The 23,216-nt window shown below is 43.7% G+C and overlaps 3 protein-coding genes across 6 annotated transcripts in view; 1 reads left to right on the forward strand and 2 right to left on the reverse strand.

Annotated features, from left to right (window-relative positions):
* Window positions 1–330: 330 nt before the first annotated feature.
* LOC133129551 (NADH-cytochrome b5 reductase-like) lies at window positions 331–3,379 on the reverse strand. The gene is made up of 6 exons (XM_061243722.1): window positions 2,904–3,379; window positions 2,489–2,643; window positions 2,316–2,403; window positions 2,086–2,190; window positions 1,363–1,566; window positions 331–1,180 (listed from the first exon to the last, which is right to left on the reverse strand). The coding sequence occupies exons 1-6, from the start codon at window positions 3,090–3,092 to the stop codon at window positions 977–979; spliced, it is 945 nt and encodes a 314-aa protein (XP_061099706.1). The 5' UTR covers window positions 3,093–3,379; the 3' UTR covers window positions 331–976.
* A 271-nt stretch (window positions 3,380–3,650) lies between these two features.
* mrpl37 (mitochondrial ribosomal protein L37) lies at window positions 3,651–11,245 on the forward strand. Its single transcript, XM_061242409.1, has 7 exons — window positions 3,651–4,184; window positions 4,658–4,841; window positions 6,332–6,447; window positions 7,130–7,315; window positions 7,626–7,777; window positions 8,229–8,432; window positions 10,763–11,245. The coding sequence occupies exons 1-7, from the start codon at window positions 3,803–3,805 to the stop codon at window positions 10,838–10,840; spliced, it is 1,302 nt and encodes a 433-aa protein (XP_061098393.1). The 5' UTR covers window positions 3,651–3,802; the 3' UTR covers window positions 10,841–11,245.
* A 1,921-nt stretch (window positions 11,246–13,166) lies between these two features.
* Window positions 13,167–23,216, reverse strand: part of ssbp3a (single stranded DNA binding protein 3a) — a 61,668-nt gene continuing 51,618 nt past the window's right edge. For 2 of the 4 annotated variants that reach the window (XM_061241738.1, XM_061241736.1), the window contains 12 exons: window positions 22,281–22,340; window positions 21,050–21,116; window positions 20,004–20,080; window positions 18,744–18,808; window positions 18,445–18,493; window positions 18,090–18,125; window positions 17,396–17,450; window positions 17,020–17,090; window positions 15,978–16,056; window positions 15,770–15,798; window positions 15,432–15,533; window positions 13,167–15,087 (listed from right to left, as the gene is read on the reverse strand). In XM_061241738.1, the coding sequence (XP_061097722.1) occupies window positions 14,977–15,087; window positions 15,432–15,533; window positions 15,770–15,798; window positions 15,978–16,056; window positions 17,020–17,090; window positions 17,396–17,450; window positions 18,090–18,125; window positions 18,445–18,493; window positions 18,744–18,808; window positions 20,004–20,080; window positions 21,050–21,116; window positions 22,281–22,340 (801 nt within the window). In that variant the 3' untranslated portion in view covers window positions 13,167–14,976. Of the gene's footprint in view, window positions 15,139–15,431; window positions 15,534–15,769; window positions 15,799–15,977; window positions 16,057–17,019; window positions 17,091–17,395; window positions 17,451–18,089; window positions 18,126–18,444; window positions 18,494–18,743; window positions 18,809–20,003; window positions 20,081–21,049; window positions 21,117–22,280; window positions 22,341–23,216 lie in introns of all 4 variants that reach the window. The other 2 variants (XM_061241739.1, XM_061241737.1) reach the window with 1 other exon arrangement.

The raw sequence follows: 23,216 nt of genomic DNA on the forward strand, positions 1-23,216 counted from the left end.
TGCACCGATGGAGTCAGGTGTCATTAGAGAAGGACAACACCGGCACATCTGTGTATTCATCTGTGACCAGCAAAACAAAAATATGGGGTATATTTACCACAGCTGGGTGAACACGTAATGATTGCAAATGCCAGTACTCAATACACACAGCAACCACGAAAGCCCATTCACAGCTGACTGCATATGATTTCATTTTCGTACATACATATCTGACTTCTGATCTCCCTGTCACATCATGTTTCTCTGACATGGTTTTCATTTACATGGCAGACACTGTGCACCAAGGGAGAGTACAAAACAGCAGATGAATAATATAACACAAAGCAATCATTATTTTCAGGTTCCACTGCACACTATTTCTGCAGACGGTTTTTATTGACTGTATAGATACCATCTGCATAGAGTTATCTAGCCTTGCACATGATTATAAGGCTAACAGGTGGAAAACAATCCTGAGCACATGCTACAAGCTTCTGTAGCAATGCTATTGGCTTCGAAAGAGCCTAACAGTACATTAGCACCATCCATTAGGAAAACAGACATCCATGCGCTTACTGCACAATGTGCATGGCATTAAAAAATACAATGAAATTGTTAAGCAACCCCTAGTATTGGCTATAGACAACATGGGAAGTCAGGTAGGCTGTATATGTATGTTACTAATTAAGAAGTTAGTTGATGTGCAGTCAAGTACACATAAGTGCACAGCTCACCTCACTTGGTTTCTTAGGCCTAAATCGTTTGCTGGTTTTAACATAAAAACAGATCTGTAGGCATTGTTTGTCATGGATCCATTTTTAAGGGATTTTAAACTGGCATGTTGTGGCATTTTGGGTGTGTTTGCTTTTAATCAACATGTGTATTACAAATATGCATTACAAAGTGCCATAATACTCAATTAGCACAGTCTGGAGTCTCTTGATTGTGGAGGTCCGCCCTCCCCTGCTTCCAAATGTGAAATATTTGGATTGCATAACTAAAACCTGAAACAGGAGTCTTCATCAAGTCCAGCTCTTCTTAGCAGATCGAACACATCATTATTAAATTCTACCGAGCCACATATGACAGCAAAAGGCGGTTTCTGACAAGACTTCACCAAAGTGTCCACCAGCTCAAAATCCAGTCTGCCCAGATGGGTTTTGTCCCGATAACTCCAGGGCAGGTTTTCACGACTCTTCTCCTGTATGCAAGGCAGTGATTTAATTGTGTAATTATTCACTTATAATGGGGTAGAAATGGGGTTCATCATTATTCCACACATAATATAAATGGGAGATTCTTCAGGAGATTCAACTAACCAGTCGATTTGGACGGATGTTAGTTACAATGACAAAACACAGGCAATATATAGAATGTACTTGCCTCGCTGAGCACAAAATATGTAGTGACATTCCAAAAGTGAGACTGCTCCTGAAGAAACTCTTTCATGTAGATGTATTTGTAGCTTTTGAAGCAGCCAACCAGCTTGACGAAGGTTTCATCGTCCTCATCATCGGTGATGGCCTGTAGCAGTGGGATCATGGGTGCAATCCCAGTGCCAGAAGCGATCAGCAGAAGCTGTCCATACTGGGAGGCAACAGGGGACAGACAAGGGGAACTGTGACAGGAAGACACACCCAACCTAATATTTTGTTGGAGATTTATTTCAGAGTAACCGAAAACCTAAATGTTTATTCAATACGACGTCCCTCTAAATGCTCTAATTCACAAAATAAGAAATGTTAGGATGAAATACAATAATTCATTATGTTTCTCTTTAAGACCCAAGATGATCAATTCCTGAAAAGTAACTTGACTTAAGACTTCTCTCATTTAAAAAAAAGAAAGAAACGGGAGACGTTTTCATCTTAAGCTCAAATAATTTAGATGCTAATGGGTACTACGGTACTTTAGGATTTTTTTGAGATAATATTAGTATTTTCCTGAGCTGAAAAACATGGAATGGGGAACGAAGCACCTCAGACCTTGAATTACGTGAGTAACCCTGCTTTGGCTATAATCCCCTAAAGTAAGCTACAGCTCTCTACTGCAAAATATGTACAAGGCTCTGACAAATCAAAGACTGGGCATGTCACATTATCATACCTTGCCTGACTTATAGGGAAAACCTCCAAATGGCCCCCGCCACTCTATAAAATCTCCTGGCTTCCAGTTCCTGATGTAACAGGACATGAAGCCATCTTTGTAGAGCTGAGGTAAGATAAAATGCAAACGAGAAAGATATCACTTTACAGAAACATGCAACAGGAACAACGGCAATAACGTTACAATCACAATATCAAGCACAGTCAAATAGCTGGTTTGAATTCAGTTACCTTGATCAGAAATTCACAGTACCCCTCCGCGTTGACTGGACTAATGGGGGTATATGCTCTCTGAAGCTCTAGACCGTCGACAACACCCCTGGAACATCGATATTATCACTGTCATAGGATGAGCAAAACAACATTTTCTCTTGTTCAAATTCATAAAGCAGATAGAACCATACCTCAGCACGAGGTGCTGTCCCAATCCTAGTGCTAGACCGCCACCAGTTGGCAGCTTGAGTCTGTAGAGATTCGTGTCCTCCGTTAAAACTTCAATCGACTCCAGCTCAAAGGCAGTGAACGAATCCGGACTCAGTGTAACGAGCTCTTTTTTCTGCTGTAATGTGACAAAAAATATATATCAAGTCAAAGTAGAAGCACGTGCTTAATTAATACATCATGTCCTTGTATTAAAATTTAAAACGTGTTTAGTGGATGTGAAATGTAACTATATGTGCCGTTACTTGCTTGTAACACAGAACCGATTTAGCTAGAAGAAAATAACAATATTTCTGCAAACTTGAATCGGTCGTGACTTATGACTTATGGCCATTGTATTACCGTATCTTTTTCAGAGGGTGGGCGGTCGTACACTACCTGACTGTAGCTTGTAAGAAGTGAGGGATCCCCGTTAGCTTTAGCGCGGGTCCATTTCTCAAATTCTTTTTGGTAAATGTCAAAGATACAAGGATGACAGCCACTGCCGCAGCACTGGGAAGGCAGCGGCTCCTTCGGCTTCAAACGAGCCCAGATATCCCCCGCTTGGTCATCCAAATCGTCATGCATTGGAATTAAATTAGCACAACTGGCAAGCTAGTTCATTGTGTTTGTGTCTGTTTATAAATCACCAACATAATATTTATGATGGATTCGTTGATATGATTTAAATAAAACGTAGTTTCACTTGGAAAACACAGAAATACACATATTCTGGAACCACTGGTATGTCACCAAGACAAAGCGGCTTTGTGGAGCACAGTAAAGTAAGTGTCTTGATATCTACCTATCTATCTACCTAATACCTAAGGAATCTAATAATGCATATTGTCATTGCTCTACACAGCGCAGTACTCGCAAGCGCTTCCGTGTTTGTGATCATGTAAGAAACCGTCTAACAATTTAAAGTTTTAACAATACGCACACACTTCCTCATACAACATTAAACGACTGACAGAAAATAATCAGTATTCATGAACACATAATTTTTTTGTGTATGTAATACTCTAACCCGATTATTCAAATTAAAATGTTTTAGAGACTGTATTCGTTGCCACACTTATATTTTGAACTACTATATTTCACACTCGCCGTTGTAGACGGTGCCTTAATATGAAGGACGTCCAACTCCCAGAATTCCAGTCGTGCAACATGGCTGCCCCCTGAAGAGAAGAATGTCCTGTGATGGTCGCACGGGTTCTTTGCTTCTGTCCTGTTTACGTTTAAGTTTCGTGTATTAAATGTATTTTTTCGCCTGGTAATAAAATATATAAGCGAAAATGTCAAAAGGAATAACGCACAGGTTTAAAGCCACGCAGCTTGCATGTATGCTTAATAGTTTCACAGAGCAAAGCAGGATAAACTCGCGGCTGATCGGACAAAATGCTGTTGGGCATCGGTTCTTCTCCATTAGCGCTTGCTTGTGTTCGAAGGGTCCTCCGCAACGAAAATCAACACCCGATGTTCACATTCCCGGACTGGAGCCAATTACCTATGCCGACAGAATGCACTATGTTCCTGGTTTGGCAAAGCCAGTGTTTCCACCCTGGGAGCGTGGTTGGCACGACCCCTATCATTACACCGGGCCCAAAAATCAGGAGATGCCATTGTACAAAGAAAAACCTTGTTACGTATTTCACCGGAGAACAAGTGTGCTAGAAGGTAACTTGATTCGTATCTACTTCTAATTATTGTGCTGAGGGGTTATTTCAATTTAACAAAGATTATTGGCCATCACTAGTGCCAAAGGATGCCGAGCCAGGTAACTTGTCTACCTAGCCAGGTAACCATGCCGTCTGAGTATATATTGTAGTGAGCAGGTTTGTTATCAGTGTTAGTTTTGCATTGGACATTGCATCGCATGTGAATGTCAGTTTGCATCAGTTACTGTGATGCACAGTTGTTATGCACATGGAAATCTGTTCGTTGTAACATTATTAAGTGGTACAGCGTACTTTCTTTTCTTTAATGTAGTCTGTATAATTCAGCTGCCTCATCGTTACTCGTGTAGTGTATTACGCGTAACCTGAATCAATATTGTCATTCAGCGATGCAACAAGATTTTATTTATTACTCTCTTTCTCTAGCTGTTTGTTGCCTTCTGAATCTTCAATGTTGTTTTTATTTTTTTACAGGAGTAAGACAAGCATTGTGGCTAACCAAATCCAAGCGGATAAACGGGCTCCCCTCTCAGATTGTGTCCTTGGCTGAGGACCCGGCTAATCAGGTTGACAATCAGGATGAAAGAGTCGAGCAAGCTATAAAGCATGCACGATTTTGGGACACCACAGAAGATCGGCCTTCCAAAGAGACGTTCTGGTACGTTTTTAATTTAAATTTATTGAGCCATATCCATTTCCTTCATTAAAGATTCGTAAGTAACTTACATTTTATTTACGTTATAAAAGGATAAAAGGATATCTCAATAAGTCTTTTATATAACCAGTATTTAACATAATAAAAGTTATATACGCCAGATGGCATGAATGGGTGTATTTGTCCTTTTCATTTTTTAAATATAGACCTATTTTATGTCTTTTCATGGACTGAGGCAATTTCTTGTTGCTTATATAATGTAATCTACAACTAAGCTGCGAAATTAAAATGTTCTATTGTATAATTAAAATGAATTGAAATATTATGAAAACAGTTCTAACATTAGCCTTTCATTTAATAAATGTAATATTCCAGTTTAGTTTTATAACTGTGCCACTGAGGGAGTGGCACAGGTGGTACCGTAGTTCAGATATGAAAGGTGACATTTGGTCCTGCGGGGGGTCTAAGCACATGCTAAATCTAGCCATGTGGAAAGGCTGGCCAGTCTTCCTCACAGTGGGGACTGTTTGTATAGAGCCCTTATTAATTAATCCAGTCCAGGGGAGGCCAGGATCTCTCCGGCACTGATCTGTCCCCTGCCTGCCGCCAGGGCCATGATATCATCCATTACAGCGGAGAATAGCTGCCCTTTGCTGTAGGGAGAGCCGGCTTTCATCCCTGACAGGCTGTATTGCTTAACATTTCTTTCAGTCCTTCCTTCAACGACCAGGGGAGGTAGACCTGACCGTGCGGACAGTAAAATGTCATGCCAATTTTTCCTCTCCACAACATACAGGCTATAAATAACCCGTCTATAGGTAATCTCCAATTTGTGTACAGCAATTGTACAGTGCTGAATAGCTCTGCATGCTGGCGATCTGAACACATTTGTCCCAAACCGGATCAAAAAGCTGTGAATAAAGTTACAACATTCTCCTTGCAAATTGTGTTGTAAGGCTAGGCTTGCACAGTGGGGACAGAAAATAAGTGGAAAAGGTGTCCGTTGCAGTGGCCACGGTTTCTGTCTTACTGTATGCTTTCAACAGGGTGTAGGGAAAGCGCAGAAATAACTCGCTAGGATACACAGGTACTTATTTTGTCTCCAATTATCTCATGAAATCTCAAAGAGAAAGGTTATTTCCACGATTTTCTCCCTTGGAGGAAACTGAATTGACGGTCAAGTTAAGATGAAAGTAACATTAATACGGAGCGAGAATTGTTTTTGATGCGTGTCGTCTTGATCCACCAACTGTACAGAAAGAATTCAAGCTGTAACTGCCAAAGAAATGTGCCCCCCCCCTTTGTGTTTTGTTTTGGACCGCATGCCTCAGTAGGGAACAGAGGAAATGAGGACCGAAGCTAAGGGCCCAGGGCAAAGTTAGTAAAGACTCCTGAACACTCGGATGTCAAAGTCAAAGTTAAGGCCCCCTTAGCTATTGTTAGAGCTTTGTGGTTCTGGGGGTGTCTGACATGCCACTGTGTTTTAATTTCAGCCCAGTTCTGCTCAACGACCTGCTTCACCTCTGCAGGACTGTACAGGTGAAACACCCAGCATTGGGCAAGAGGATGCTAGCTGAGGACTACACCCTGGCAGCCTACTGGAACAGAGGTATGCCTGGGGTCTCTTGCTGCCACATCATACCACCGTCTTACCACTGTCTTTCAACTGAGCAAGCACCACTTTACTGTGGGTCAGACTTGAAGCCAAGGACTAGCTGATTGGCTTGTGTTTGTAAAGGCTATCCACTTGTAATTAATGGATTTTGAGTAAAAAGAATGAAAAAGATTTCTTCATGGTCTCCAAACACCAGGTAAACTGCCACTGAAATTTAAAAAATTAAATGTTAAACTTTAGAAGTTTTTCCCTGTTTTACTTTTACTAATTGAAGTCCTTTCTGGAATTTACATGAACACATTTTTTCAGGTTTGTGGGAAGGTTTTGGGGAAGATCAGCAAATAGCTGAATGCTTTCAGTGATGATGTGTTCTCTAAGACTGATCAGTTTAAACTAAAGGTCCATGTGTGTATATGCTCAGTGATACTCACTAATAGATGAACAGTTATGAATTAAGGGTGGATGATACTTAATGACTAAATGGCTACAAACAGGGGTGGTTGCAGGTTTGATTCCTATCTGCAGAGCTGTGGTTGTACCTTTGAGAAAGGTACTTAGACCTGATGTCTCATCTTTACGAATGTAAAAATGTAATCAGTGTTACTAGATGCTGAAATGTAAAATAATGGAAAAATGGAAAAGGAAATGGAGGCACACGTCCTGCCTTTGTTTCCAGGGGAGGACCTGTTCCAGGTGAGAGGGAAGAACGGGACCCTGATGAGCAGCGCGTCTCCCCTCCCCGCCATCGCCGGGAAGGAGGAGGTCGCGAGCACGGCCGACTACGTCCTGGAGACCTTCTACCCCATCGCCCCCACCATCGACCTGCAGCTCACCCACGTGTACCAGGAGAAGACCCACACTGGTAGCTCACCTTTCCCTCGGCCTATGGGTTCTCATAGCCGTCCTCCTTTGAGCTTTAGTCGCTGTAGTTCTTCTACAGTACAGTACAGTACAGTACAGTACAGGAGCCAATACTGAAAAACTGGAAGGCGTGTCGTAACAGAGTAGCACTAGTGTAGCGTAGTTTCATGTGTAGTGAAGTGGTTTTCTGAACGGATATTGAAGGTGCTGATCCAAGGCCAGACACTTGGATGATTTCACTTTTGTTATAATATTTTTGCAGTATAAAATGGTTGATGTGATGAATTGCATTGTTACGTGTCGTTGTGCAGGTTTTAAGGAGGGCTACCCGTACCCCCACGCTCACACCGTCTTTCATCTGGAGGCGAAACGCCCCTTCAGGCTATTTCCCGAGCAGCTGCGAGCCAAGATGATCATGTTCGCCTTCGCGAACGCGTTGGCCAGGGCCCAGGCCTGCTACGGGGTGGGTGTAGGGCGGGATTCGGACCCTGCAGTAGAGGTGGAGTTGGCTGGAGGGAACGAGCCAGCATTTGTGTCCAGAGTGTGGGAGAAGTTTGAGCACAGGCCAGACCTGCGTCAAATATATAATTGTTTTAGATCCAAATACTTTTGTATCTTATCTAGCTTATCTGGTGTATAGGAGCCTATGAAATACTCAAAAAGTGCCAACCCCTCCTTCTGGACTTCTACACCACTACTGTGAATCTTAGCGATCTGATCTGTGGTGGATTTGAAGTGTATATAAGCAGTTGCAGAATATGGTCAAAAGTACTAGGAACCCATCCTTAAGCACATATGAGAGCATTAAAACTGTCAAAAAAAAAAAAAAAAAAAACATTGTTTCGAATCCAAACTAACACTGTGTGTGTGTGTGTGTTTTTTTTGCTTGTTTGTTGTTTGACCCCCATCCCCAGACACAACCCCAAGTCTTGGAGCAGCCGGTGGTGGTGCAAAGTGTGGCCACAAACGGCCGGGTCTTCCAATTTATCGTGCTCCAGCTCAACACCACAGAGCTGGAGACGGACACAGGCGTGAAGAACATGGTCTGGCTGGAGCAGGACCTTCCTCTGTACGACTACGCCAAGGTCCGCCCACTTATCAAGAAGAAGGTGGTTGAGGTGAGTCCGCTGTGGGAAAAGTCTGCTCAAGATGGTCGATGATGGTCATCCCCTGTCCTGGAGAACAATTAATTTCCTGATTTTATTCAAGTCCTACTTCATTACAAACATGATGGGCTTCATTTGTTTCATGATGGATGAGTTTTCCCCAAACAAGAAGATCATTTCATTAGCCTTTCCCAATATTATTCCAGTCCTATGATCTCTGGTTTCACCACACGGGGGCAGTCTTTACAAAGTCATTGTGGTCAGATCTTATTTTTTTTAAAATTCAGTTTAATCAATTTTTATGAAGATGGGAGGAGTAGCAATTAAACGCATCACAAAGAATGCCAGGTAATACGATGCATCACATTATCAACTGCATGCATGAAAAAAAGCAAACAACATGGATGTGCTTTCTTCAGCTGCCAAATAACCTCTCGGTGGGGCTTGCTCCATAGCAGTATTAAAATGCATAAGAAAAAAGTAAACTCAATAGACAGACACAAACCATGGTCATCATTTGGGCAGCCTCCAGCATAGTGGCTAAGGTACATGACTGAAACCTTGAAGGTTGGTGGTTCTCATCAGCGTAGCCATGATAAGCCAGCTGTTGGGCCGTAACCCCACATTGCTCCAAGTGTGTGTTGTTCCCTGCTTAGCCAAATCAACTGTATGTCACTTCCGATAAAACGCTAAATAGGGGAGAAGAAATAAAAATACAAAATAATTTTCCTTTATGATTTTCCCCCGTTTTCTCCCAATTTGGTAGCCAGTTTTACCCTATCTATTCCAATTTACCATGTAGCTGTGGTGACCCGGGAGATTCTGGATTTTTAGAGAGCGATACGCCTTCTACAAGCCGCATCGTCTCAACCCCACGACCGTGACTCGGAGGCCAATGCGATCAGGGCCCTACTGTATACGATGATCCTACAGCTCCTGCCGAGTCCCTCCCCCCACCCACCGAGTGGCGAGCCAATTATGCCGCTCCACGTGTGCCGGCCAACCTCGGCTTTGGCATGCGCAACTGCAACGAACTGATGCCTGCATCAAGGTCCGCTACTTTAGCCATGCTCCACCACAGCACTGCCCGTTTCAAGTTTTTTTCAATCCAAGTTCTATGGCTTCTAGAGGACTGCAATGAGAGATCTCCAGCCCTCTTTAAACCTCTGAACCCCAGGGCTGGAGCAACCACTGCCTTGACTGAAAAGACAAATCCGGTCAGCCTAAATCACTGGGGTAGGCCATTGGTTTTTGTTCCTACAAGTTCTCCTAGCATATTTGGTCCAGTTATTTACAACATCTATCCCTGTACAAATACAGTCTATTCTTTGTATATGGTTAGTTAAAGGCTGGCCTAGTAATTTTGGTTGCTAATAAAATGCTCATGTTTTAGGAGCTAAAACACAAAGATATGATATAGTATATAATTCTCCTAATGAAAATAATGGAGATCTTCCTGAAAAGCAGGAAAAGCAATATGTTTGAAGGATTAAAAAAAAGAAGAAAAACGTGTCGGACCGACACTACCTCACAATTCCATTTTCCATCTTCCGCATTTCATTCTTTGTTTTTGATATCTGTGTTTTTGTAGTCCTTGTGCAGCTTATCACCATGGAAACAAACTCTTGGGTAAAAACCTTAGGTAAAATATCAAAAGGAATAGTTAGCTATTGCATTGTCAAATAAACTATGCCTAACTACCTCAAAAGTACTGGAAATTGCCACCATAGAATTATGCAAACTGCAAGAGTAACAAAGGCTCAGAAGGCTATGCAAATTTGTTTCCCTGGTTACCAAGATGCCAGTGTAAAATGTTAAAAACTACAAGTACCATGATCCAAGAGGTACTTGGTTTCCATCTGCATAATTTTGTTGATTAGGGAATTATCTTGTGGGCCTTAAATGACATTCCATTAAATCATTTTAATTTGCTCACTTTCTTTATGAAGATCCACATACGTACTCAGTTTTTCACAGTCAGTCAGACAGCTCTCCTGATGAGACATGTATCCTAGCAACAGGTTCTTGACATATCCACTGAGTGATGTCTATGCAAGCTGTCATGGGCTTTATGGAAGACTGAATTCTTTTTCAGAGGAACGTACTGATCTTGGGAGTAGACTTCTGAACTCTGCTGAAGAGCTCAGAATCGAGTGAAGTGAATTAAACAAGTGTCCATGCGTGTTGAGTCTGGATTAGCCCTTAATTAGTCCAACAATTCCCAAAGATTCAGTTTTGAAACCAGATCTTGGAAGCTCAACGTATTTTCACTATGTGGATGGTCCATTTAAGACATCAGTGTCCTGACTGACTGCATGTGTGACAATTCTTTATCTCCCAAGGTTCCTGCTGGCTTGGCCGGATACCAGCCCGACACCTTCAAGAAGTTCTTGGCTCTCTATTTACATGGCGCCGTGTAAGCCTCGGGAACAACAACTTCCTGCCTGTGGACCCTTCGACCTGGAATCAGACATCCTACGGTGACAACCGACCTCACCCCCATCTGTTCCCTTTAGTGAATCTCCCAACAACTAAAGCGAGAGGTTAAGGCTGGATGTGCCCTCCATCTCTTGTACGCCGTGTCCCCTGAGACTTCTCTCTAAACGACCAATCAAAGCGATCACTTCAGACGGCCCGTGTTTGAGTGTAGCTGCCAATTAAAAAATAAGAAGGAAGCCGTTACAGAACCCCTGCAGTAGACAAAGAGCGGTGAGCCTTCTGAGTCCGGCGTGTTTCACAGCGCAGCAGATCGCCGTCGTCAATAAAGGTGCTTCTGTGCATTCATTGACCTGGAAGTAATAAAGCATGACCTTTGGAATCCATAATGAGGCCACTTATCATTTGTACCCCGAACAGGATCCCAGAGGGCTAAATTACATAATTACACTGTTCTGTCATTATAGCGATGCACAAGGTTTTTATGTACTGTAACATGTGCCTACAGTTCCATTTAAAGAAAGAAAATAGTTGTTTTCTTGGTGTCAAATTACCCAGGATGAATATTATATGTGTCTACGCACATGGGATATGTTGCTGTAAATCTGTCATGCTGACATAATACGACCCGTTCTACACCATCTGGATGATCCATACTTACTCTAGAGCAGTGTCAATATCAGTTACATTTCAGTACATCCAATTAAGAAAATGAACCCAATTAATAATCAGGATTTCAATACAATTCCTGATTTGACAATTTAAAAGCCACTGATACTAACTCGGAGATTGCATTGTGCCCTTAATTCTGTGTTACATTGGCACAAATTAACTTAAAATTTCAAAAGACAACATTGCCAAGTTTTGTTGCTAAGTCAATTGTCTGGTTTCCTAATCAAGATGGGGGGCGGTATGGCATTGGGGATGAATGCTTGATCACACAGGAGACCCAACTTTTAAATTAATCTTCTATAGCCCAGTGATTTCAAATGCTGGTCTCTGGTTTCTTCCGTTTTCATACATAGAACAATATATTTGGCTTGTGTTAAACCCAGCAGAAGTGCCGAGTCAACATAAACGGGACTAAGAGCAGTACTGAATAGGCCGCTTCAATGAACAGTTTTGCATGCAGATCAACACAAATAGGCTTCAAGCGTAGATAAAAGATACACAATGTAATTGCATCACAAAATATGATGACTGCTTAAATTTAGAGCTCCTTCTGATGCAGTTTTTATGCTGCAGTTTCAGTGATAAAGTACCGCGGACACCAACTGTAACCTCACACCGGAAGGCCATTCATATTCACACACAATCAAATTAACGAAAGTGTTCCCTTGCGTAACCCGATAGCATTTTGTTTCTGGAGGCGATGCATCACTTCGATCTCCTGAGATGGTCACGATGCCCGGGCGACGGGGAGGTGGGGGTGCGTTTCAGTTACATGGCGTCTGCAGCGGCGATCGTGGGGTGAACAATAATTGTGTTGCTGCGAAGTTAGCTTCTTGCTTCAGAGCTTGATCTACTGCGCAGTCGCTAATCCTTAAAAACATTTTTTAAGACTATTCACAGGACGGGGGGTTAATCGCGTGTAATCCCGATACATGTTTCCATAATGGAAGTGGCACTGATATTCTTATCGTATTTTGGTTGGTAACATGCAACCCTGAATCAGTACAACGTTGCTTTTGGGAAATGTGGGGGGAGAGGGGGGCAGGAATATAACCCCATCACAAACCTATATAACACCAGCACAGCCCCAAGCATTTTCTTACAATTTTACATTTCACAATAAAAAAATAAATTGGCAGCACCTTCATGTATTGACCTAGCTCACCCTCAACACCTTCAGGGAAGATTCCTGGCATCATCACTGTGCATCCTAAAAATAGACACTTGGAGGGGCGGGATTGTCCAGGACATGAAATTACTTTTTGGTGAACTTAGTCAGTACCGTCATTACACCATATCCTTTCTCTGGTAACTTTTCATTCCATTCCCTGGGGATTTGAGCTGAGGAGCAATTTCCCCAAAACAGCTGAGTATCAGACCTTAAAAGGACATCAGAGCAACATGCCAAGATCATCCATGGAGAGGGGAATTTCTTTGGGAGAATGGAATATTCAGGGAGGAGAATGGAAAACACTTTAACCCAGGGGTGTCAAACTCCAGTCCTGGAGGGCCACAGTGTCTGCTGGTTTTTGGTGTGCATCAGCACAAGAGATTAATTTCCAAGACCAGGGGAAAGATTCAATGTGATCCCGCACCCCACCCCCCCAGCAACAGAGGCAAACCAATACAGAGACCAGCTCCATTTCCATGTTAATATTTATTACAGTATGGAGAGGGGGCGGGGAAAAACAATGGGATCGTTCATATTCCATACCATACTCAGGAAAAAAAATAATTTAGTTATTGTAGAAATTATGGTTCTAAATGATCCTTTCCCCCCCATTGCTTTAAGAGAAAAAATAAGGGAAAACAATTCATCCAGAGGACCAAACATTTACAGCAATACAACTAAAACAAATTCTTGCATTTTCTATTCTTTCTGCACTTATAAAGACTGCCATACTCTAGGAAACCCTACCCTAAGCCACCGGGTCTGCACAAGTAGAGCAGACCCATAAAAATATATTTAAATAATTCACTGTTTTAAAAGTATGACATACTTGTAAGTGCAGCAAGAAATGGATACAAATCTGCATCAAAAGTTACATTAAAAAAAAAACAAAAACAAAAAAAACGGGGAAGGGAATTGCAGGAAGTTGGGAAAAAAAAAAAACATTCCTCGATAAACATTAAACAAATATTGAACACAAACTACAGTGTATAATTACTTTTTTCTCTCATTATAACCAGACTACAAGGTAAGAAACACTGAAACAGCTACAATGTTCAATAACCAGCACAAAGGTATGCCCAGGCAGGTAATATTTTATACATTACATGATACACTTTTCAATAGAAGTGGGCTTTTACAAAAGTCCATCTACAGGTAGTGTGCTGTACATAGACCTCGGCGTTCGCACAAGGCGATGGCGCGACGGGGTACGCGTCATTGCCCCGCGCCTTCCTCTCTACCAACTAAAGGCCAGTCCTCATTTTCGAACACAGCGCGCCTGCGGAAATAGCAGTCGGAAACATTTTTAAATTAAAAAAAAAGGGGACACGAAACGCAATGCGGAAAAAACACGTTCTTCCTATCGTCCTTACCAAGCTTGCCAAATAACATTTTTACCCAACCAAGTCAATACAGAGCTGTCATTGATTCCTTGAATGCATCTTTGAGGTACACTGAGCAGTGCTGCGTATTTTGAAACGAGTCCTTCTCCATCTCTTCGTCCTCACCTACACATCCCGTATTTTCGCCAAAGTGAATCTAGTCTTGCGGGCAAGTCACTGAAAGAGTCCACGTCTTGAGGAGATGCACGAAACAAAAACAAAACGAAAATCCACTTACACATAATAAAAACAAAGCCTTTTAAAGCAGAGTTCTCCCACATTGCGTCCAAACCAAATGATGTGTCAGTTTAGCTTAAAACAAGCTCAAAAAGTAATAAAGGTTTCACGAAGTCCAAGGCATCTTCCAAGAGTTCCGTGGGAAAAAAAACAGGTTTGAAAGGTCGACACTGTAGCTGGATGACAGCATCATTTAGGGGAAAATGTGAAAAATTGCTGTACAGTACATTTTAAAATGAAATACGAGTCCACAGTGTGTGTATGCTGTTCAGATTCCAGTTTAAATGAAACAGATTATTTTCCGATATTCTTATTCTATCATCCAAATGTGGGGAACTTTCTTTGAGGGTGAAAGTAAAGTCAACTTCATGTTTTTAAAATTTATTTTTTGTTTTCTTTTTAAATCACACGATAAAAAAAAAACACAAATTACCGAACCAAAATATAAAATGCATCATGTATGTATCCAATCCATCCAGAAGCTGGTTTTGTAATGTCTTGGGTGGCCAGAGGAGGGGGCCAGGGGGTTATTTTATTTTCTTATTTTTTTAAACTGGAACACAAAAAGTCCAGCCATTTGAATTTCATTGTTGTCCATCTATCATCACAACCCACCACCATCATCATCATCTTCATCACTACCATCAGCTTCATCGTATTATTGCATGAAAGTAAACTCGGGCTGTCTCCCCGGGTCCTTGCCGAAGTGTTTGGCTGCTTCTTGCATACGCTCTTGGATCTTGCGGAGTACGTCTGAGTGAGTCTTGTCCTGGGTGGGGGAGGGGAGGAATCACACACTCATCGTCATGGTAGGGGAGTACTGAGGGGAGAGAGACAGGAGAGGGCTGAAACCAACTCAAACCAGTGTGCACGAACACACTCACACTCACACACGTTCTGACATGCGAACACAAACACACATTCACGCATGCACATGCTCACCAAGAAATGCACAACTGCAGACAATCGGTTTCCCCGTACGCGTGTAAGCAGTACCACTCGGGTAGCGGAGTAGCACATGCAGGTCAGTTGAGAAGTACACTCCAGCCCTAACCCTCCCCCACATGCATCCCTCCCCTACTGCACAGTGGCCTGGTGGTCCTCCACACTCACATTCTCGTTCTGGAAGGAGTGCAGGAAGTTACCCCCCAGTTCCCCGTCGTCCCGTGGGGTGCCTGGCGGATTGCTAATACCACTTAAGTTGTTGGGAGAATTCTGTGAATATGGTAGTAAAAAATTTGAAATTAAAACTTCAGTATCTTCAGTAACCACCTCAGTGGCCTTGAGGTTCACATGTTAAAAAAAGACAACATTTCAATGACCAAACAATTTAAAAATATGATCAATGTAGAACAGAAACAAATCTCTTACAGACTACTTTTTTGCCACAATCCCCTGAACTGATATCAAAACCCCAAACCAAAAGATTGTCTAGAAGTAAAGATGATCACCTTGGGAAGTCCGTCTATGTCCCCTGACCCTATGATACAGAAGAGAAAGGGGAAGGAGGTTATTTCACAGTAAGAGCGTCAGTGTACACACTGTGCAAGGTGCCCACATTGTTTAGGTCATCTCTTTAAACCGCGGGTGAACACACAGGAAGGCAGTTGGGGATCGATGCCATCGACGAGGAGTTGAGCGTCTCCGGGTGGGGCTTACCTAACGACCCGTTCATGTGGTGTGGCTCCATCCCGCCCATGCCCCCCATGGGGCCGTCAGAACCGGGGCCCATGGGAAACTGGAGGGAGGGAGAGAGAGGGAGTGAGAGTGGGAAGAAGAGAGAGGAAGAGCACAGAGAGCGAGAGGGGGAAAGAGCACACAGAGAGAGAGAGAGAGAGAGAGAGAGAGAGAGAGAGAGAGAGAGAGAATGCATGGTCAGCACACATACCACTCTGACAAATTATTTTAACTGTAGGAGGGGAGGGGCACGGTTTAGTGTGAGATCCTGGGGAAATTGCAGAGGGGGGGTTTCAGAGGAGGAGACACACTGAGACTCCACTGCTCATTACTCACATCCGTCAGCCAAGGACACAGAAGCACAGCCTTTCTCAGGCTCACAGACTCACTGCTGTCACTTATTTTGTCTGGTTATTTTAAAAGAAAGTACCTTTTAAAACCTATTTTTTATTTATTTTATTTTTTACATGGTGATGGTTGTCAGATTTTTTACTTCATGCGCTCACTATTTGAGGGTTCAGGCCTGGCATTTGCCCTTCTGTTACTCTGACTTCTGTGAAAAGCACTACAAATAAAATTGAATTGAAGCAGACCACATGTACAACTGGAAAGTGTACATTGAAATGGTGTCGACCGTGAAGTCGTTGATACACCAATTAATTTGAAAAGTCTTCCATAAATTATCCTGACCAGACATGACAATGCCTAGTCGGGACCACAAACTGGAACTGTACAAATCTGGCAACCCTATCAATGGACAGCACACTCTCACTCTCTCACACTCACACAATATCCATATTACAGCAGACACACGGATGAATATCCATAATTATGGCCTGGATTTCATACTGTCCACCCATATTGGCCAATCCTTTGAGCTCGCACTCATCTGCCAACACCATAACCTACACGTTGACACAAACACGGTTGTGGGGGGTTTGTGTGAGGGACTGAAGGCTCCAGCAGGAGGTTTTGCTCAAGAACGTGCTCACAGTCAGGGCTGTGGAGGTGCTGGGGGACTCACGTTTGATCTATTGCCTCCTGGTGGTACAGTGTTGATCATTGTGTAGAGGTTGTCGCTGGAATTAGTAGAATCTAAAACAGAAGAAGCACAGGCTTTATAAATAATGTGTTATTTAGCTGACACTTTTATGCAGAGTAACACCCCCCCCCCCCCAGAGCAATGTGGTCCTTGCTCAAGGGCCCAACAGCTATGCGGATCTTAATGAGGCTACACCAGTGCTAGAACCTTCTGGGTCTCAGTCATGTACCTTGGCCACTAGGCTACAGGCTGCCTTTAAAAACAGTAACTAAGCTCCTGGAGGATCTTCAATATCTAAAGCTGCTCTCTCGCAGACATAGCCTAATTAGTATTCAAGATGGCATCAGGCCAGTCCTACCTGCTGGACTGGGCATGATGGGTGTGCCAGGGGGACCTCCTCCTCCAGGTGGACCCTGATTGGGGGGAAGAGACAAACATTAAAACACTGCCCGAAACTCACCCAGTGCCTGCACGGCTGTGGTCGTCCAATCACACAGGCGACAGTGTAGAGTGACGGCAAGAGTTTGGGCTCGGCAGGGACTCCACTAATTTCAGTTGTGCGACTGAGCGGGTCATGTAAGGTGAATTCAGCACTATAGGTTGCAGGAGCAGGCATTTGCCCACACACAGTGGCCTCCAAAGAGCGCCCCATTGTTCCTCTCCAATACAAACAGGGGAGGAACAAAGGCACACTGACTCGGTAAGAGATCCTCCTGTTTGGCACAGTGAGCCACACATCCGAGCAGGTGATGGAGAGGAAAGGGTTAAGGCCGAGAGTAGCGGCCAAGCTTCTCTCTGCCGCCTCTACTCAAAATGGCCACCAAACCTTCACTCCAGTTACCCTGCAGCCATACTGGAATGCTTTAAATAGGGACGGACTACAAGCGACCAAATGGCCGTTTCATATGCATGTCGTCCTAGTTTTAATTCCTGAATTTGAATTAGTAATTTATCGGCTGTTAATAATTTTCATAAAAGGCAGTGGAAATGGACAGATTTATTGACCACTTATTAACTCTGAGACTGAGAAAGGCTTCAATGAGTAACCTTACCACATATGTGCCGGGAGAGGACGATGAGTAGGGGATCTGTCAACAAAAACGACACATTCAGTATCTTCACTGTAATTGTACGTCTATAATACGTTTTCATTATTTTCCATCACTTGTTCATTTTCATAGGTTGTGCATTCCTTATCACAGACATCTATATTAAAATTTTAATATTAACACCATCTACCATTCACTGAACCTCAACAGACTCATTACGAGCCAGTACTAAATTAACATTCCTGTAATCAGATTTAGGTGAGACACGAACTAGAAATTGAAGTTTTATTGCACTCATTTCATTGAAAGGATTTCTCACTTGACTTGGGAGTGTCATATTTGGGAAACAGGGACTCACCGAGTTAGCATTGTTGGGGTTGGGCCACGGACGGCCAGCCCCAGGGCCCCTGCAACAAAGAGGAGGAAGCCCCGTTCAATGCCTTGCCAAGTCACACAAGAGCAACAAGCAGAACAACACCATGCACCAGTCAAACTGATACTATCCAGAAAACAGAGATATGTTCATCGTCAAATGTTATGAGCTTAATGTGTACGTGACCGTTTTTGGGCTAGAGAGAAGATGAGAAATAAGGGCGAACGTCTTCAGACGCACGCTTTTGGGAGCCTTGCTTGGCAGTGGGAGTCGGCGTGTCTTACATGGTCATTCCAGGCATGCCGGGGCCTATTGAGTTGGGTGGAGGTCTCATTCCGCCGCCATAGCTCTGCAATGATAACCAAGGATCAGACTACCATAACCAGAAGACACCCGAGAAGAGAAGAGAAGAGAAGAGAAAAAGAGGGGTTAGTTGAAGGGAAGAAGCCTCAGTCACAGACAGACAGACTGAGAGACGGAGAGAATGGGAAACACACGGACGGACGGACAGACGGATGCTCGCTGTTCTGAGCTTATGACGGGTACATGGGCCCCAGCAGTTCAATCATAAGCAGAGACAATTCTCTGATGTGAGTCTGCTCAGATAACTGTAAAGACCAAAAACCAAAAAAAAAAAGATGAAACAAAAAAAATGTCGATATGAGTAAATGGGAAAGCAGCTGTGGTCTTGCATTCTCACCAATGTGTTGTGCAACTACTGTAATTCCACTAAATAACTAGTTACACAACACAGGCCGGTAATCTCCTTAACTGTAAGATCTTTCACAGAACAGTCTGACGGGAAGTGTATATTGTTTGAAATGCACTTAAATTGACACCTAAAAATGACTAATTGGCAGTACTTGAGTCAATGTAAAACCATTGGATTATCGCGTCAATGTGGAGAAACAGTTTTTCTCTAGAAGAATCAGAAACAATGACAACAAGTGTTAATGAAACAGAAATGTCAAGAGAAAGGATGTATTCCACACAACATTAAGTGGTGAAGACAATAAGAGCTTGAACAAAGAACACAAACACAATACAGGGATTAAATAGAGTCTGAAACCCCCCTCCCTATTAACCTGCGTTATGCGAGACATGGTGAGCACACCAGTCAGAAATAACCCATTGGGACACAACGGGTTTCAGTAACTACGCTGCATATTCAATCTATTTGTTAAATATTAATCTTGGCCCCTTAGCACTTGCTATGCCTAAAATGAGCCGGATTTATCTGGTTGGGGCATCAGTAGCCAACAGTCTCAATGTTACTGAAACCGAGGGCTCGGCTCCTGAAGAGGCCACGCTTTTTGAAGAGCCAATCAGCCCTTGCCAAATGACAACATTTAAGACAAGGATCGGGTTTCCGGGAGAGCTTGTCGTTTGTAGGGCTGGCACCGCGTAGCGAAGAGCGCCCCAACTTTCCGTGGTAAACGAATACACCCTCGCGGATTGATACCTCCTTTTTCCAGTTTAAATTAAAACGCGTTTTGGGCGATGGTTTTCATGAGACTGATCGGCAGTGAGGCATTGTGGGATACCTGGGGTCCGGGTCCCATTGGGCCCATTCCTCGTGGGGGGTTCATTCTTTGCATTGGTCCTCCTAAGTTGGGATGTCCTGGAACCAGACACACACACACACGCAGCTTTAGTGTACAGGCACAGGCTGACCCCAGAGGACATGTACCATCATTATTTTTTAATGCCCCTTTCCCGAAAAGGAGCTTTGGGTTCATGGGCAGGCCTGGTACTTTCACATATGAGAAAATGCATCTGTTCTGGGATCAGCTTTGACAACTCTTTCTGAGAAACCATTTGCTGATCGGTCAAACCACAGGTTACAAGGAACTGGGCAGCCTTATCTGCACCTGGATTCCCAGTTGTAGAAATCGATTTGTACGTAATAAGGTAAATCGTGACCTTGCGACTATAAGGTTCTATTTGTGTCCCGAGTAGTTTTGAGATATCCACATCCTCACAAAGCAAAACTGAAATGCAGTGCAGACACCCTAAAAGTGCAGACACTCTGAATATACAATATTAAAGTCCTATCAAATTGCCCTATAAACAACATGTTCACTTGACATTTTTGACCTAATCCAAATCCAAAAAAAAAAAAAAAGTCAGTTGGAACCTTATAATTCTAAGGTATTCTCAAAATGCTAAAATGTGTAACGTAGTGTAATGTAGTGTAACTGGAGGCTCCATTACAAACTGCCCCCACTCCCACTCTCCACCGAACCCCCCAATCTCCACAGAGCTCCCCAAGTCCACAGAGCTCCATCTCCACAGAGCTCCATCTCCACAGAGCTCCATCTCCACAGAGCCCCCCCATCTCCACAGAGCTCCATCTCCACAGAGCACCCCCATCTCCACAGAGCACCCCCATCTCCACAGAGCACCCCCATCTCCACAGAGCACCCCCATCTCCACAGAGCACCCCCATCTCCACAGAGCCCCATCTCCACAGAGCCCCATCTCCACAGAGCTCCATCTCCACAGAGCTCCATCTCCACAGTGCTTCCCAGGTGCCGGTGTGCACTGTGGAGGGAGGGGAGCAGACAGACCCCCCCCTCGTGGCCCTCACCTTGTTGCCGTGCATGGTCCATTGTGTTGGGCAGCAGGGGCTGGCCCCCAGGGACCCCTCCAGGAGGCTGGAGAGATGGGGGAGGGGAGGAGAGGAGAGAGGGAAGGATACAGAACAGATGGGAGAGAGAGAGAGGACGTGTTAGACAGTGTCATGTTAGACTCAGTGCCCAGACATTTTCTACATTTCAGACTGAACCAGATTTATGGGAAACAGCGTGCACATTTGACCCACAGTATTCATCATACATCTTGATTTTCATTTGATGAATGATGAATACAGGATTTTTTTTAATGAAAAATGAAACCATTTGTTATCCTCATGCATACTGGCATGTCCTGCTTGCATTTTTATGCTACTCCACATGGCCGTAAAAAGTGTTTGGCAGGTGAGAAATTAAAGCTTACCAAAATGCAAAATAACATTTTTGTTGTCAATGGATGCAGAGTAAATTACTTGTATCAGACCTGCTCTACAAGTTCAGGCAGGTCCAGTTTGACTACATATGAATATCGTTGCCTACAGACACCCACCCCTGATCCAAAGCAGGAATAACAAGAGGTATTAGTCGCTCTCAAGGAACAAGGCTAGGATGAAGGACACATTCTAGCACGGGCTGGGTGTGACTACGGTTTAAAAACTACAAGAGTTGAGCTGTTAGAAATTATATTACCAGCTCAAGGCACCCTTTCTGAAGGGAAATACATTCTATATGGGATTACTACTGGACCATGAGCATATACGTATATGATACTTTTTTACAAAAGGGCTCCGCAAAACAAATGCTGCCATCAGGAGAATAGGTCTGCCACTGTGTGCCTCTCCACCTTAAAATAACACTCTGTCCCAGCAAAAATCTGCTTAATTATTTACTGCATTTGCAGGAGAGAGAGAGAGAGGGGTAGAGGGAATGGGTGAGAGCGAGTGAGATTGATAGTTTAAATTACACTGTACATTGACAACACAAATGTTCCTTTGTTATCCCGTGTTGATCTGCGAGTGGCTCACGCTGACCAAGGCTGACGTGTAGGTAGCACGCACACGGACGTGGCGAGCCAATAGAAACACTCGCACCCAATCAACTGAGGTGGATCGGCCAATAGGAATCAGGAATGGTCAGGTATCCGGTTCGAGGGGGCCAGATTTGCGTCGAGGGTGGAAGACTGGTGCCGCGTGGCGAACGCACGTTGCCATGGCGAGGTGGCAGGGGTGGGCGGCTCTGGTACAATACCTGGTTTCCCATTCTGATGGGGGGTCTGGGGCCGCCCGCGTACCGTGGGGACATGAAAGGCTGAAAACACAAAAGGGACACGGGCTCTCACACCGTTCAGCGCTTCGCACGCGCGGCAGAGAGCGGGGAGGGACGAACGACAGCAACAAGGCGCCGTGCGTCGCCCCCCCCAACTGCCTTTCAGTCTCATCACACGCTAACAATCAGATAAGCCCTTTCTCCCACCTGTGAGGCCGGGTGAAAGGGAATACATTACGCCGATCGGAGTGAGGTGGGCTTCCACCCTAAACTCCACTTTAATGCTCCGTTCCGGTGACTAAATGCAGAATCCACCGTGCTCCGGAGACTACGGACTGGATTAATGAAAGAATCTGTCAGCTTTCGGATATTTAACTGACAAACACGGATTCGATTTCACGTTCTTTGTGACATCGGTACCTAGAAAATGCCACACAGTTCTGTGTAATTTATGCTTGACACATGTTCATCAGCGGTATCTGAACTTGGTAGACCATTTATGGTCCTGTTTACATGGTGTGAATGTGGTACACTACAATTTTTGCTATGGTAAGATAACGTTATTATGATAACTCCTATCACATTAATTATTATCCAACAACTCAAGAAAGCAAGGCACAGAAGTGAGATTTCACATCCGAAATACCATCAGCGACAGGGATTAGAAAGTGTAGGAAATGCAAGTAATTCCCCAACTTGGGGGTCCCCAACCCTGGTCCGGATGGGCCACAGTGTCTTCTGGTTTGTGCCATCAATTTAAAATTAGCAACCAATTCAGGCTGGAGAAGCCAGACAAGGTGACTTAACTGTGTAATTAACTCCTTTAACAGATCAATTAAGAGCGGAGTAACAGTAAAAACCAACAGAGCCTGTGGCGCTCCGGGACCAGGGGACCCCTGCACTGTATTTATAGGTTAC

The sequence above is a fragment of the Conger conger genome, chromosome 5 (genome assembly GCF_963514075.1).
Source record: "Conger conger chromosome 5, fConCon1.1, whole genome shotgun sequence".
In the NCBI taxonomy this organism is placed as follows: domain Eukaryota; kingdom Metazoa; phylum Chordata; class Actinopteri; order Anguilliformes; family Congridae; genus Conger; species Conger conger.